Source organism: Pelobates fuscus, chromosome 5, assembly GCF_036172605.1.
Source record: "Pelobates fuscus isolate aPelFus1 chromosome 5, aPelFus1.pri, whole genome shotgun sequence".
Taxonomy (NCBI): Eukaryota; Metazoa; Chordata; class Amphibia; order Anura; family Pelobatidae; genus Pelobates; species Pelobates fuscus.
The window spans coordinates 41,784,114-41,798,385 of record NC_086321.1 but is presented as its reverse complement, the minus strand read 5'-3'; the positions used below and the strand labels follow the sequence as shown (position 1 = coordinate 41,798,385).

The window sequence follows — 14,272 nt, the reverse complement described above, 5'->3', positions numbered from 1 at the left end:
CCAGTTGATAAATTAATTTAACTGGGCAATAGCCAGCTTTCTGCATTTTTATGAACTTTAGTCTACTGAATAATTGAAATCCAATGAATATTCTATACAGTTATTTCCCTTGTAAGAGTTATAACACATGGGTTTATTCACTAAACAGTAAATTGAAACGCACTGATAACAGATTTGCCAAAGGTTGGCCAAACAGCCATCAGAAAACACTCCGACTGTGAAATTGTTGCCAACTTTTTTTTTCACGTGACTTTGGTCTAAATTTTTGCAATTTGCAAGACAGCTAACCATTTAGTGAATAAACCAAATGAAAACACAAAAATGTAAAACAATGTATGAAATAACATTGTCTGCTTATATATATATGTGTATCTTTGATCACTGATCTCTACACAGTACAATCCACATTAAATGGAACATTCAGGCAGTGTAACTGGTGGTCAATGTACATCTGTCGGAGTTATAGTCCACATATAGCCTTTAAATCACAGTCACAATTTTCTATGACAAACTAGAAACCGATCACAGACAGGAATTTGGAACTGTTTGTACCTTTTTGATGAAGAACAACCTGCGAAAATGGGACTATTTTGGGTATTGTGTTAAGTAGAAAAATGTGCTCACAAATGTGACACTGTACAACACAAACTGTACCATCATAGTTTTTGAAATGTATAAAAGTCAGTTATTCTTTGATACTCTGAAGAAGCTGCAACAGATGAGTCTCAATCACTTGCTGAACTGAAATTAGAAAAAAGACAAACAATTAGCATTGCTTAACCCCTTAAGGACACATGACACGTGTGACATGTCATAATTCCCTTTAATTCCAGAAGTTTGGTCCTTAAGGGGTTAAAGGACCACTATAGTGCCAAGAAAACAAACTCGTTTTCCTGGCACTATAGTGCCCTGAGGGTGCCCCCACCCTCATGGCCCCCCTCCCGTGGGCTGAAGGGAGAGGAAGAGGTTAAATCACTTACCTTTCTCCAGCGCCGGGCTCCCTCGGCGCTGGGGACTCTCCTCCTCCTGTCGTCATCAGCTGAATGCACATGCGCGGCAAGAGCCGCGCGTGCATTCAGCCAGTCCATAGGAAAGCATTGAACGCTGGCGTCTTCTCACTGTGAAAATCACAGTGAGAAGCGCGGAAGCGCCTCTAGCGGCTGTCAATGAGACAGCCACTAGAGGCTGGATTAACCCATATGTAAACATAGCAGTTTCTCTGAAACTGCTATGTTTACAGCTGCTGGGTTAAACGTAGATGGACCTGGCACCCAGACCACTTCATTAAGCTGAAGTGGTCTGGGTGCCTATAGTGGTCCTTTAAGCTAAGATATTATACTAAATTATGTGCAGATGTGTCACTGCTTAAAGGAACACCATAGGGTCAGGAACACAAACATATATTTCTGACCCTATAGTGTTAAAACCACCATCAAGTTCCCCTGGTCCCCTCTTGCCTCCTTAAACATAGTAAAATCTTACTTGTATTCAAGCCTGAAGCTGCTGGCTCTGCCCCTGTCTGCATCAGACCTGCAAGCTGCCTGCTGACATCATCAGAAGTGTTATTCTGAGCCAATCCCAATGCTTCCCCATAGGATTGGCCGAGACTGGGAAGGAGGCAGATCAGGGGCAGAGCCAACACAAGTCAAACACTGTCCTGGCCAATCAAAATCTCATCATAGAGATGAATTGAATCAATGAATCTCTATGAGAAAAGTTCAGTGTCTGCATGCAGAGGGTGGAGACACTGATATGTTGTGATGCACACTAGGCAAGACAGCTTAAGGAAGCTGCTCTAGCAGCCATATGAGGAGTGGCCAGTGAAGTTATCACTAGGTTGTAATGTAAACACTGCATTTTATCTGAAAAAACAGTGTTTACAGCAAAAAGCCTGAAGGGAATGATGCTACTCACCAGAACAAATTCAATAAGCTGTAGTGTCCCTTTAAAGGGATACTCTAGCATAACACAAACCAGTGAAATGTAGAACATCTTGGGAATCAAATTTACATACAAGTTATACACTTATCAGCCATTAAAACAACCTGCGCAATATAGTAGCTCTTCTGTGTGATCAGACCAGATAGCCTGGCCTTCGTTTCCCACATGCATCAATGAGCCTTGGGTGCTCATGACCCTGATGCCGGTTCACCAGTTGTCCTCCCTTACACCACTTTTGTTAGATACTAACCACCACATAACAACCCACAAGACCTGCCGTTTTTGTCAAACTGCTGCTAAACAATATGACATAAAACAGGGGAAATGCAGTAGCCATATTTGGTTTTTTACGTATATAATCACTACACATATATAAAGGATTAAGTGAGATAATCAGCAAAATGTCAAACATGCTGTACGGATAACATTATATTCCACATAAAGCAAATAAAACACAAAACGCACAAAAAATGTACTAAAACAATATGAGGAACACAACTCACCACTTCTGTGGCCAAGAGCTACGGACAAGTCCATAGAATTGTATCCAGAGTCAGTCTCAATGGTTGGATCTGCACCATTTTCTGTTAAACATAACAAATGGTGATTAACAAGTGAATGCACTATACTATCATACGGCATTTATAAGATGAACACAGATATATAAATTTCATAAATGTGTTTTTGCATCTCAAGAAAATATGCTATGCTCAGCACAGTTATCATGCAGACAGCATCAATAGTGTGTAACAATCAAATAAAAAAAACTAAATTCATAGGTTTGGCACAAAATCGGGCGCCAAGGAACACAGCAGCAGGGAGCGGCACACTATTCAAACAATGAATCAAGCCATCTAGCAGGCATGAAAGCAGGATCATAATCCCTGCTACAGTACTGCTTAAACAGTCATTTTTAGTTGCAACATATAAAAGACAAAAAAAAGCAATTGATAACCACCTCATAAAAAAAAAGCAATCGCAGCAACCAATGGCTTTCATAGTCATTGTGTGATATCCAAGGAACTTAATACGAGGACTGACAATAACATTTACATTTTAACCACAATCAGAGCAGATTAATCTTTTATATGAAGTAATACATTAGCTTGCCTGCTTTTGTGTTTGAATTGAGTCTTCTTAATTTATCTTTGCTAGGCAGGGATGCCAAACATACAGAGCTTGTTTGCAAAGTAATTGTATGGTGCGAAGTGTGGGGACATTTCTAACACTTTACACTACTGGGTAAAATTGTAAGGGAGTTAGCTTCACTAAGTGAATGCCCAGAGCTGCTGGGAGGTCACCGAAACTAAGGATCTCCTCTCACAGACCCAAATATATTTATTGTTTCGTGTTTCATTCGGCCCCTGTTCACAAGGTCAGGAGGTACAGTGAATACTCACATCTTGGCATAGAAGAAGACAACTGGATGTCTATTGATTTCTTAATTTTCACACTTTTTTATTTTCTTATTTTCTGTCTGTGGACGAATACTATATTAACCCCTTCCAAACTTCTGGAATAAAATGGAATCATGACATGTCACACATGTCATGTGTCCTTAAGGGGTTAATCTACTCAGTTCTCATTTCCCCCATTTTTATTTCTTTTCTCTTTCCTGCATTTGGTATTTAAACTTAATTTTGGATCTTCTCATTATATCTATATATGTTACAGGTTAATGGTTTAGAAGTTTATTAGGTTAAGAGTCAACTACATACACCAGACTAAAACTATTCTAAACGTTTCCCACTGCAGACTGATAGAATCACTCCCATTTCCTAATCATAGCAGGCCCAACTCTATTAATCTTTCATAATGCTTATGGTATGGGAACATATGGATTAGTTAATAATTTATCAACCACCATTACTAATCTTTTATTAAAGATCTGTGCTTGTATCATTTTCAAACTCTGAATATCTAACCAAACATTTCATTCTTTTGTTCTTTTGACAGTTTTTTGATAAAATCTTTGTTGCTTTTGTGGATATCTGTTTTTAATAAAAATAAAAATAAAAAATAAAAGCAGAATTAAAAATGTGTTTAAAAAAAAAAAAAAAGAAACGCAGCTAGTTGGCATAGGCTGAGCACTTTAGCATCAGGGACTGGGTACCATACTTCTTTTGGCCTTCAGGCTCGCATGGAGCAAATTGTTTATGTTTATTTTTCATGTGTTATATGCATTCATTATCGGTGGGCATCAAAGGTATTATTTCCCTGTTACACTATTTTTATGTATAATAGCATGTTCCTAATTTCATATTCTCACTAGCTACCCTAGCACATTCCTATTCTGTCATGCTTAGAATTGATGGAAAGTACTTCTGATCACTAGCTAGACATGCTTGACTTAGATCGTCCACTTTCGTACTATTTCTTTTACTTTAAAAATTGTGCAAATGTTATATATGCCATACCAATGTTATAACATGTCAATAGTTGATTTGCATGCAGATGTTGTCGTGGCACTGCACGCTTCTATGTACTCACTTCCAAAATAAAGATTGGCCCAAAAAAAAAAAAAGTTAACAAAAAGTAAAAAAAAAGAAAAAGAAAAGAGAAACAATCCTTCAATTACATCATTTAGGAGGTTAATGATTTTAGAGAAAAGTAGATGGTTTGACAAAAAGCAAAGGGATGGCACCCAACGATTCCCTGCATCAATAACGCCTACAATACACTATATGTGTTGTGTATTAGAAATTCCCTTAACTGCTAAGTGGTGCTCTACAGATAGGAACCAAATACCAGGTGTTCCTGTTTCTTCATTCATTCTCACCTAGGAGGATTTTGACGCATTTCACATGGTTTCCATGAACGGCATAAAGAAGTGGTGTGCCTCCATTCTAAAAACAACAACAAAATATTATAGCTCAGTATCCACATTTTGCAAAGACAACGGAACAAAGACACAACACACATATCAATGATAAAACCTCACTATATATAAAGATTTACCAGATGTGCTTTTCTGCCTATTTTGTGGAAACTCCCATTGTACCCTTGCAGCGAAAGTGAGCTCTCAACACAATGACATTAAATGTATATATATATATATATATACACAATTTACCAAAAAGACTTTGAACCTGCCCCGAGACGAAGGAAATTCATATGAACACATTGGGGTTTATTGAATTTATAAAAGTTAGACATAAATGTCAGATTTTGAAAGAAAAAAAACCCCACAAATCTCCACTTTGCTGTAGTAGCCTGGCTATTTTAGCATCAGCTTTGCAGTTTTGATTTTAATTTACTACAACTTGTTATTTAGAATAAACCTCACTGTACGATTTGCGTGTACTAGAGAATACTTCAAAATTAAATGGAACCCCATGTATTCACATTGTATATCAATAAAAAATTTAAAAAAACATTCAAAATATTAAACCTTGCTAACAACTCAAATAGAGAACTTCGTGAAATATCCCACACTGTCTGCCAAGTATGCATCCCGCCGGATATGCACTTGTATCTAGCTCACTCTGCTTATACTTTCCCTTTCCAGGTCCCTGACTCATGTTTATTTTTCTCTTTGTGTTATCAGTGCCATTCGCACCTATTTTCCTCTCATATTAACCCTTTAAGGACCAAACTTCTGGAATAAAAGGGAATCATGACATGTCACACATGTCATGTGTCCTTAAGGGGTTAAAGAAGTTAAATATCAACGTGCTTGACATGAGGGTAGGTAGGTACAGAATAGTCACATAACAGGCATTTTCTTACGATAGAAATGAAAACATTTATCATACCCAGTCATATTCATTGACATCCACACCGCACTCCACCAGCATTTTCACTATATCTGTATAGCCCTTGCTGCACGCCAAGGAGAGAGCACTTTCCCGACCCTTTCCAAGTACCTGGGGGTCTGCACCCTTAAAGAGAAACACACATTTTTATGTGTAAAAACAACATATAGTCTATGTCCACTTCCTTAATGGAACACAGTTATCACTGGAAAAGATGTCCAGGATTGAAGCAAGTGACTATGTGCATTAAAATACCATGTTAACCACTGTACACAAATATATAGATATTACGGTCCATTGTACAAGGCTTTCAATCTGTGTACAGTACAGGTAATCTCAGTAAACCAGCCCCACCATGTTATGCAGTATGTGCCTTTGTCTTGCTTACATTTTGAAGGAGGAACTCTACGACGGCTATCTGTCCATGGGCTGCGGCCCACATGAGTGGAGTGAAACCTTCTTCATCAGTGAGGTTAATCACGTTTTCTGTTTGAAATGCAAAGCATACACATGAAAACATTAATATAGTTTAAATAGTAGCATTTATTTCTACCAAGAACATTTCCTTCTGGTTTCCCAGGTCCTATGACTCCCTCTTCTTTTGTACAAGACTTACCTTATCCCATATGTGAACCAATTATACAAGAATAGATTGATTCATTAAGGGGGCAGACTTGCACTATGTTAAAAAAAAAAAAAAAAAACAGACATGAGCACATACAGTTGGTGACCATCTGGCCTGTCGAGAAGATATTCTCTTAGCCTCACTTCTGTATGAAAGGTTCTTATGATCTATAAGTATAACAACTGAATCCCTAGACCATTGCAGCTAATGTCTCCATTCCTTCCAAGCTTGGAGTTCTCTGTTGCATATATCGTAGTTTTGTTCCATCTTGGTAAATTTCTTAAAATGAAAACCACATGGATGCAAAGATTTGTCAGAGGACTCCCTTTATCATAGAACAGCTCCCACTCCCACTCCCGAGACATCAACCTGCAGTATAAATGGCAGGGATGGGTCAGGGTGCTTCAAGATGGGAGCTGAAGCAAAAGCGGTCTTGAGAAACTGAAAAGCATTAATAGCCTCTGGGGTCCATACAGTAGACTTAGCATCTTTTTCGCTTAACCTGGTAATGGGTGCAATTATGGAGAAAAGGTCTCTGATCAATCTTCTATAACAATCACCAAAGCCAATAAGTTATTCAATGGCTCTCAAACCCTGTGGCAAAGCCCAATACTGCAGAGAGTTTCTTAGGATCCATATGAAAACCATTAGCAGATATAAGGTATCCCAGATTGTTGTAGTCTTAGTCTGATCGAACAGGCACTTCTCGAGCTTACAGTAAAGACCATTCTCAAAAAGACAGTGTCTGATCAAGTCCTTTGAGCCCGTGTAATCACCACACCACCTCTCACTTCAATGCATTTCGCCCATATAACCGAGCTGAGTCCGATGCACCTGAGAGAACTGATCCACACAGTGTTCTTGCTCTTGTAACCTTGCCTCGTAAAAAGCCACCTGTTGTCCTAAACCTGCAGGATCCATGGCCCTATCGTAATCTCACGGGGAAATACCCTAACATCCAACAGGTGAGTTACATATGTGCCAAAAGTTACATATTTAGTGAAAATCTGCAGTTTAGAGCACCTCTCTAGTTGATTTTTCACACTGGGAGCACCAGAGAGAAGTCCCAAACAAGAGCATGTTTAATCATTCTTGCAGTGTGTGGATATTCCCATGTGCGTTCCAGATTCCCTCTGTAAATGGCAGTGAATATTTGCATCCTTTACTGCCTTATATTTAAGACATGTATGAGGACACTGACTAATTTAGCTACTTCCAAAAAATCTATATATATTATTTTTACCTTGTTCCAGACGACTTGCTAAGTAAACCATTTCCCCTTGGGCTGCCAGCTGATGGACTGAAAGTGCTGAAAGATAAAGACAGAAATGTACTCAGTAAAACCTCAGATGTAAAATGGAACAATGATATGTGGAAATTAAGTCATTTTACTGCAGTCTCTTTGTAAACACAATTTCTAAACTCATGTTACCGCTCTCACCAATGTCTGAGGAAAGTGTTTGTTTTGTTTTAATTTTGCCTATTGACAATCTAAAATCTATTTACATTTTATCAGATGCTGATGGGACATTCTCCTCTTTGGGGGTCTTCTCAGTAATTGTATTAACATATTGCTTGCTACCATAAGAGATATTTCTAACACTGAACCAAAGGCAGTACCTTGTCAACAATCCCCCTGAAGAGCAAAAGTGGATGCTGCTCTGTGTTTTCAACAAAAAGTGCGATCAATTTGTACTCTCTTAAAACTCGACATCATACAATATAAATCATGTTGATACCACTGGCTGCGGCTTTATGTAAAGTTAGCTAGTAAACACATCTGCAGAGCTAAAGATTTATTTCCAGGACACAATAGTATCAAATGCTGTGTTATTAAAAGTATTAAGGTGCTGTTAAATCCTTGTATCAAATTACATCAGAAACAAAAAGCATTGTCAAGGCAACATAATTAGACAACAGAAAAGCTGTGAACAGATACCAGACTAGATGGATTACAATTATAGTTAAAGGACCACTATAGTGCCAGGAAAACATGCTCGTTTTCCTGGCACTATAGTGCCCTGAGGGTGCCCCCACCCTCAGGGCCCCCCTCCCGCTGGGCTCTAGGGGGTGGAAGGGGTTAAACTTACCTTTTTCTCCAGCGCCGGGCGGGGAACTCTCCTCCGACTCTCCTCCTCCTCGCTGAATGTGCATGCAGTCAGTCCATAGGAAAGCATTATCAATGCTTTCCTATGGACGCTGGTGTCTTCTCACTGTGAAAATCTCAGTGAGAAGCGCGGAATCGCCTCTAGCGGCTGTCAATGAGACAGCCACTAGAGGCTGGATTAACCCCATTATAAACATAGCAGTTTCTCTGAAACTGCTATGTTTATAGACAAAGGGGTTACTCCTAGCTGGACCAGGCACCCAGACCACTTCATTAAGCTGAAGTGGTCTGGGTGCCTATAGTGGTCCTTTAAGCTATGGCAAAAACTGTCATAATGCAACTAGATTTTATAAAGCCAATTAAAGCTATACAATTCTACTTGCGTGGTAGGTGTCTAATAGTTTACAAACTTACCCCACTCACACCAAGTTTTGAAGGAACACTTCAAGCACCATAACTACTACATAGCTCTGTAGTGGTTATGGTCTCAGGAGTGCCCTGGCGCCCCCCACTGTAAGTAGTCAAATAGTTTTAGAACAGTCTGACTACTTCCCTGGGTCTGCCAGGGCATCGCTACCCTTCCTACCTCAGCCACAGAGCCAGAAGCTCTCTGTTGGAGCTCGGCTCAAGAGCACTAATGGAAGCAGGAACTTCTGGCTGAGGTATGGAGAAAGGGAGCAGTGTAAGATGGTAAGACGTCAAAACAATATGAAACGGTTTAACTACTTACAATGATGTCCTATAGGGATTCAACGGATGCTGGATGTCCTCATGCAGAACGTGAGAACGTCCAGCATCTGTAAGCAGCCAGAAAGAGCCTCTAGTGGCTATCTGATTGACAGCCACTAGAGGCCTTCTTAGTCCTGTAATGTAAATATTGCAGTTTCTTAAAGGGCTAACTGGGACAGAGACACTGCACCCAGACCACTTTAACGAGATCACGTGGTCTGGGTGTTTAAAGTGTTTCTTCTAGTGGAACCATACATGTTAAAACAATAACAGGCTGTTCAGTTACTGCAAAAACAGAGATGGAGGAGGGTGTACGATGATGGAACACAGCCTATGTTTCAGTCTGAAACATGGTATTGCAAGGAGAGGTTGTAACACTGGATATTGGAACATATATCTGTTGATACATATAACAATAATAATGAAGCTTAATAAGTGCTTACAGTTTACCAGTAGGGGTGTAGTGGATACCTCATTGCCTCTGTGTTTGTTTGTCAGAGTGGTTGATTGTTTGATTGGAGAAAAATGTTTGGTTGTGGACGGTGTGTAAACATGTCTGACTTGAATCCCAGGTGAAGGAGATGTGTGGATGTTGCATTCAGCTGGAGAGATGAACAAAAAAAATATATATATTCATTACAATACAAGAAGACAATTTACACAAGTATATACTTTAAATTCACAACAGCATATGTAAAGGTAATTTTTATCCAGTGGTTTGGATTAATCTGGTTCAAAGTAGCAAAAGCCAAAAGGCTCTTTAAAATCTACATGCTTGACACCAATTAAATGGTGACTCCAAGCACCCTGACCACTATACTGATTTGAAGTTGTCATGGTATCTGGAGGCTGTATGTGCAGTGTTTCGCTATGATATGCTGTACAAAAAGAGTTTAACCCCTGCTGCCAGAGGCATAGGTCTGGCCTTGGCATTGGATCGAGGTGAGTTTTAACTCTCTTTCTTTGTTATATTATTATTTGGGGGTGGAGAGGGGCAGATCAGCACAGCAAGGGTTACTATCGCTAAAAAACAATGTTTTATGAAAATCGCTCAACTTTTGAATGGAGATGGTTGAGAAATATAAATTAATTAAATGCTTCACTGTGGATAAATGCAAAGTTATCCATTTAGGAATTAGGTATACATTGAACTTATCCTGAATGATGATGAGAGAAAACATGAGAAAGATGTACAAACAGTTATAGACTACAAACTATGCAACAATATACTCTGTCAGTCGGCAGTTGAATAACCCGTAAGAGACTGTCATGCATAAAAAGGTGTATTAAATCATGTAATGGAAATACGTAACTTTGCCTGTTTATAAATCAATGGAAAGACCTCACCTTGAATAGGCAGTGCAATTTTGGGCACATTTTAAAGAATGATATTACAGAACTAAAAAAAAGTGGAGGGGATAGTTACAAAATTAATTAGGAGAATTGAAGGTTTTAATTATAATATTATACAGCAGACTGTAGTGGTTAGGGAGTTGGAGTGTTCCTGTAATATGTAACTATGAATTATATGTAAATATATAATTAATCACAAGTTAAAAAAGCAAAATGTGATGACAGTGAACAAGTAAAGATTAACACTATCACCAACATTTGATTGAATTAGGAACTATAGGTGAACACTAAAAATGGCGACCCCTCTTTAGAGTCCAGATGCAGGGTTTAAGAAGCACTGCTACCGAGTTGCAGGCTTAGTTTTGCATCTGGCATGTACATACTGACAAACCTGTGCAATCTGCATATGCAATGAAAGAGATTTTGATGAAAGTATAAACTGCTTTTAGTACCAAACATATTATGGGATGTATATAAAGCACTGACCTTTAAATAGGACGGATGCTACTTCTAAATCAGAGTTCACTTGATCTTGAATATTTTTGCTATCTTCTTCATTCAAGGACTTAACAAATCGAGAGCAGACATTCATGTCAAATCGGTTGGGCAAGATGAATTTCATTCCCATCGCAACGCCCTGAGCTGTTCCTTCTTCAGGGTTTGCATCCATCACATGCTCCACTTTGATATCAGGCATGCTGGATAAACAAAAACTGACACATTCTTCACCAGAGAGCTCCGAAGAGCTCTCAAGATTACCAAGGGACGACATGATACACTTGCATATATTTATTGCATTTTAATACTTCCTTTTAATTCTGTACAGAACTTTCTCAAGCACCGACACGTTCTTGTGGGGAAGATCTAAATGGAAAAAAAGAAGTACTGACTTTAATATGCGAAACAGGTGTAATGGTTTGGCTTTCACTAATAATTTTGATGCAGATCACACAAATGTAATGTTAGCACAGGTCAAGCAAGTCAAACAAAATACTTAATTTTCTAAAAATTCATAATCTCCATGAAGTTCTTACTGTACTGGATGCAATTTAGCGACCACATGTGCAACTTGGTTGACTAAACAGTAAACAAGCCAAGGTGTGTATAAACTAAAAGTAGCATCTGTATAGCTGCTTATCAGCTTAAAAACCTGAAACGGTCCATGGGGATGCTCGATCTAATGCATCCCATGACTCAGATGGCTAAGTAGTGGAGCCACCCCGCTCCTTTAAATGATTCTGGAAAGGATCTTCCAGGGCATCAGCTTATGGCCTGTAATTGGCGTGATCCTAGAAAGTGCCTTGAGAAGGGCCTCAAGCTCACAGAGAATAAGATGCTAGATACACCGGAACCAATGGCTCGGATATTGTATTAGCAGACGATCCCATTACTTCGGGGACATCCCTGGATACCCACGTAATCAGAGATTGGGTGCAGAGGGCATACACCTGCTGGGAAATGCCAATTTGGCTATGTATTCTGAACAAAGCAGAACAACAAGAGTTGGGACCATCAGTACAGGTTATGAGGTTTTGGAAGCCTTTGTTGAAAGAATTAAACAGATACGTTAATGTTTTCTCCATACTTAATAAGGTACAGACAGCTTTACAAAAGGTTCCCCCCCACATCATGGTCCTAGAGCACAAAAGCCTACTAGTTTCTACCAAGACAATACTGGACCTTCCCAGTTTCCCGCTCAGTAAGGCCGGGAGCGGGCGGCATTCCCACATGGCAAGGGGAATGCCGCCGAGTACTTACCTCCTGTCACAACGCCTGTCGGGTCCGCTCCTGCCAGAGAGCAGACTGGGACCCGGTGGGTGCATCCCGTTGCAGCGGCATTCAGATTACTTACCTCCTCCTGCGGCACCCACTGGCCTCACTCTGAGCACAGTCTAGGAGCTGACAGGACAAGTCAGAATCTTTTAAGGTTCTTAGTTAACCCCTTAGTGCTTAACCACTGGGAACGTGCATGTGACGTCACACACGCACGTTCCACTGTCACATGCCCCTCTACAATCAAGGAGAACCTTAGGCTATTTAAACCTTTTTTGTCCATTTCTCTGTGCCCTGTCGTGGTTTCCATTGTGGTTATCCGAGAATGCGTTTCTGGTATTTATCCTTGTGTATTTTGACCTTGGCTTGCTTACTGACATTTATTTCTTGACCTTTGGCTTACCTAACCGTTTACATATACTCTGTATTCCTGACCTCAGCCTGTCTTGTACTTTTCTTTTTATACGTTAAATCCGGCCGTTCTAAGGTCCGGTAATACGACTTGGGGTTTTATTTACGATTTTACTTAAGTTCTGCGTGCTGAGCATATTAGTGTATACTGACAGGCTCTGACAGAGGTAGAGGTTCCTATTCTCCTCTGGTAAGTCCCCATGTGACAAAACCGTATTCCCAGTGTTTTACCACAGACTGTCTCTTTATTTTTCACAGAAGGGGGAGCAGATTTCGTCAGACTCTTGGATTCTGCAGATTATCTGAGGGTACATGATCGATTTCTACTATCCATACTTTCAGCAAAATAAGCTGATTAACAAGGAGATTGGGTCTCAAAGAGGCTAGTGACAGAGCTCTCCAGCTCTGATTTTTCAGCAATATCTTCCACACTAGGAGGTTATTTAGTCAGGAGCACAGGAGGCAAATATTTCCCATCCCTTTCTGTGACCTCCTTTTATCTCTGTTGCTGTTTCTCTTTTGTCATGTATAGCATTTTAAAGATTATATTGTGTGAATGTTCTACTGGATTGTATTTATGAATTGTATTACATTTACTCTTGCCACTGTTATGCTATGATATAGTCAACGAAATTCTTTTGGATATTTGATTAAATTTCTCTTTTACAGATTTTTCTTTTGTTTCAATATGAATACTGGTCTTCGTAATCAGATTCTACATCCAGGATCTGTCTGGAATAGTTTATGGATTTTGCAGTTACCCGTTCGCCATTTACTTTCGCTACAAAGAAAGAGGAAATGATGTACTTTGCTCAACTCCTTATGCGTTTCTCTTTTTCCTGATTGGTTGTTTCTGGATTTGATTGTTAGCGCTGCTAACATCGGTTCAGTAAAGAAAAACAATGCAAACTATTCGCCTCCTGTCATTATTAAAATTAAGAATATTTCTTAATGAAAGCTAGAATAATCTACGATTAAAACAGAATGCAAAGAAAGAAAGAACTGTTAACGGTTAGCAGAGTATTAGCTTGTGAATAAGAACAATAACGGAAAACATTGGAAGGCTGTGTTTACATTCATGGTGTTTTCATGGTATTTATACCCAGTAACACACTGTCCCTGCAACTGATACCATGGGATTTAACTAAAACAGCAACACTGATCATTGAACTGAAAAACTAATGGGAAATTGAGGCTAAAATTGTCATTTAATAACTATAGCTGAGCTGAAGAATTTGTCCAAATCATCAATTTTTTACCCTAAATTCCACTTTTTTTTTTAGTAGAAGCCCCTCTTACTGACATGAAATAGCCCAATGCTGCTCACCCTCAGCTGTCTTCTATTGTTTTTGCCTTGTGGTGACGTCACTCCCGCTTGCGTCATCGCGCCGCGCCACAACCCGGAAGCCACGGTTATTGGCGGAATAGCCAAAGCGGAAAAATTACCCGGGCGGGAATTTTACACTTTCACCTGTCGCTGTAGATTCAGTTCACCCACCTGTATTGTCCGGGCCACTGTTCGTCCAGTAATGACCGGACCCCCCCTCCTAAGCGTGACGCAATCACGGCTGCGACGTG

The 14,272-nt window shown here is 39.6% G+C and overlaps 1 protein-coding gene across 1 annotated transcript; it reads right to left on the bottom strand.

Moving 5' to 3' along the window:
• Positions 1-227: 227 nt before the first annotated feature.
• ANKRA2 (ankyrin repeat family A member 2) lies at positions 228-14,106 on the bottom strand. Its single transcript, XM_063453747.1, has 9 exons — positions 14,022-14,106; positions 10,997-11,374; positions 9,601-9,759; positions 7,565-7,630; positions 6,085-6,182; positions 5,697-5,822; positions 4,721-4,787; positions 2,445-2,525; positions 228-741 (listed from the first exon to the last, which is right to left on the bottom strand). The coding sequence occupies exons 2-9, from the start codon at positions 11,280-11,282 to the stop codon at positions 686-688; spliced, it is 939 nt and encodes a 312-aa protein (XP_063309817.1). The 5' UTR covers positions 11,283-11,374; positions 14,022-14,106; the 3' UTR covers positions 228-685.
• Positions 14,107-14,272: the final 166 nt, after the last annotated feature.

What these genes read in the sequence shown, in the direction of transcription:
- ANKRA2 (XM_063453747.1), bottom strand. Translation starts at nt 11,282, where the DNA reads ATGTCGTCCCTTGGTAATCTTGAGAGCTCTTCGGAGCTCTCTGGTGAA. An exon ending in TACACCCCTACTGGTAAACT is followed by an intron (nt 7,631 to 9,600) that starts GTAAGCACTTAT and finishes TTTATCTTTCAG; the next exon opens with CACTTTCAGTCCATCAGCTG. An exon ending in ATGCGTCAAAATCCTCCTAG is followed by an intron (nt 2,526 to 4,720) that starts GTGAGAATGAAT and finishes TATGTTTAACAG; the next exon opens with AAAATGGTGCAGATCCAACC.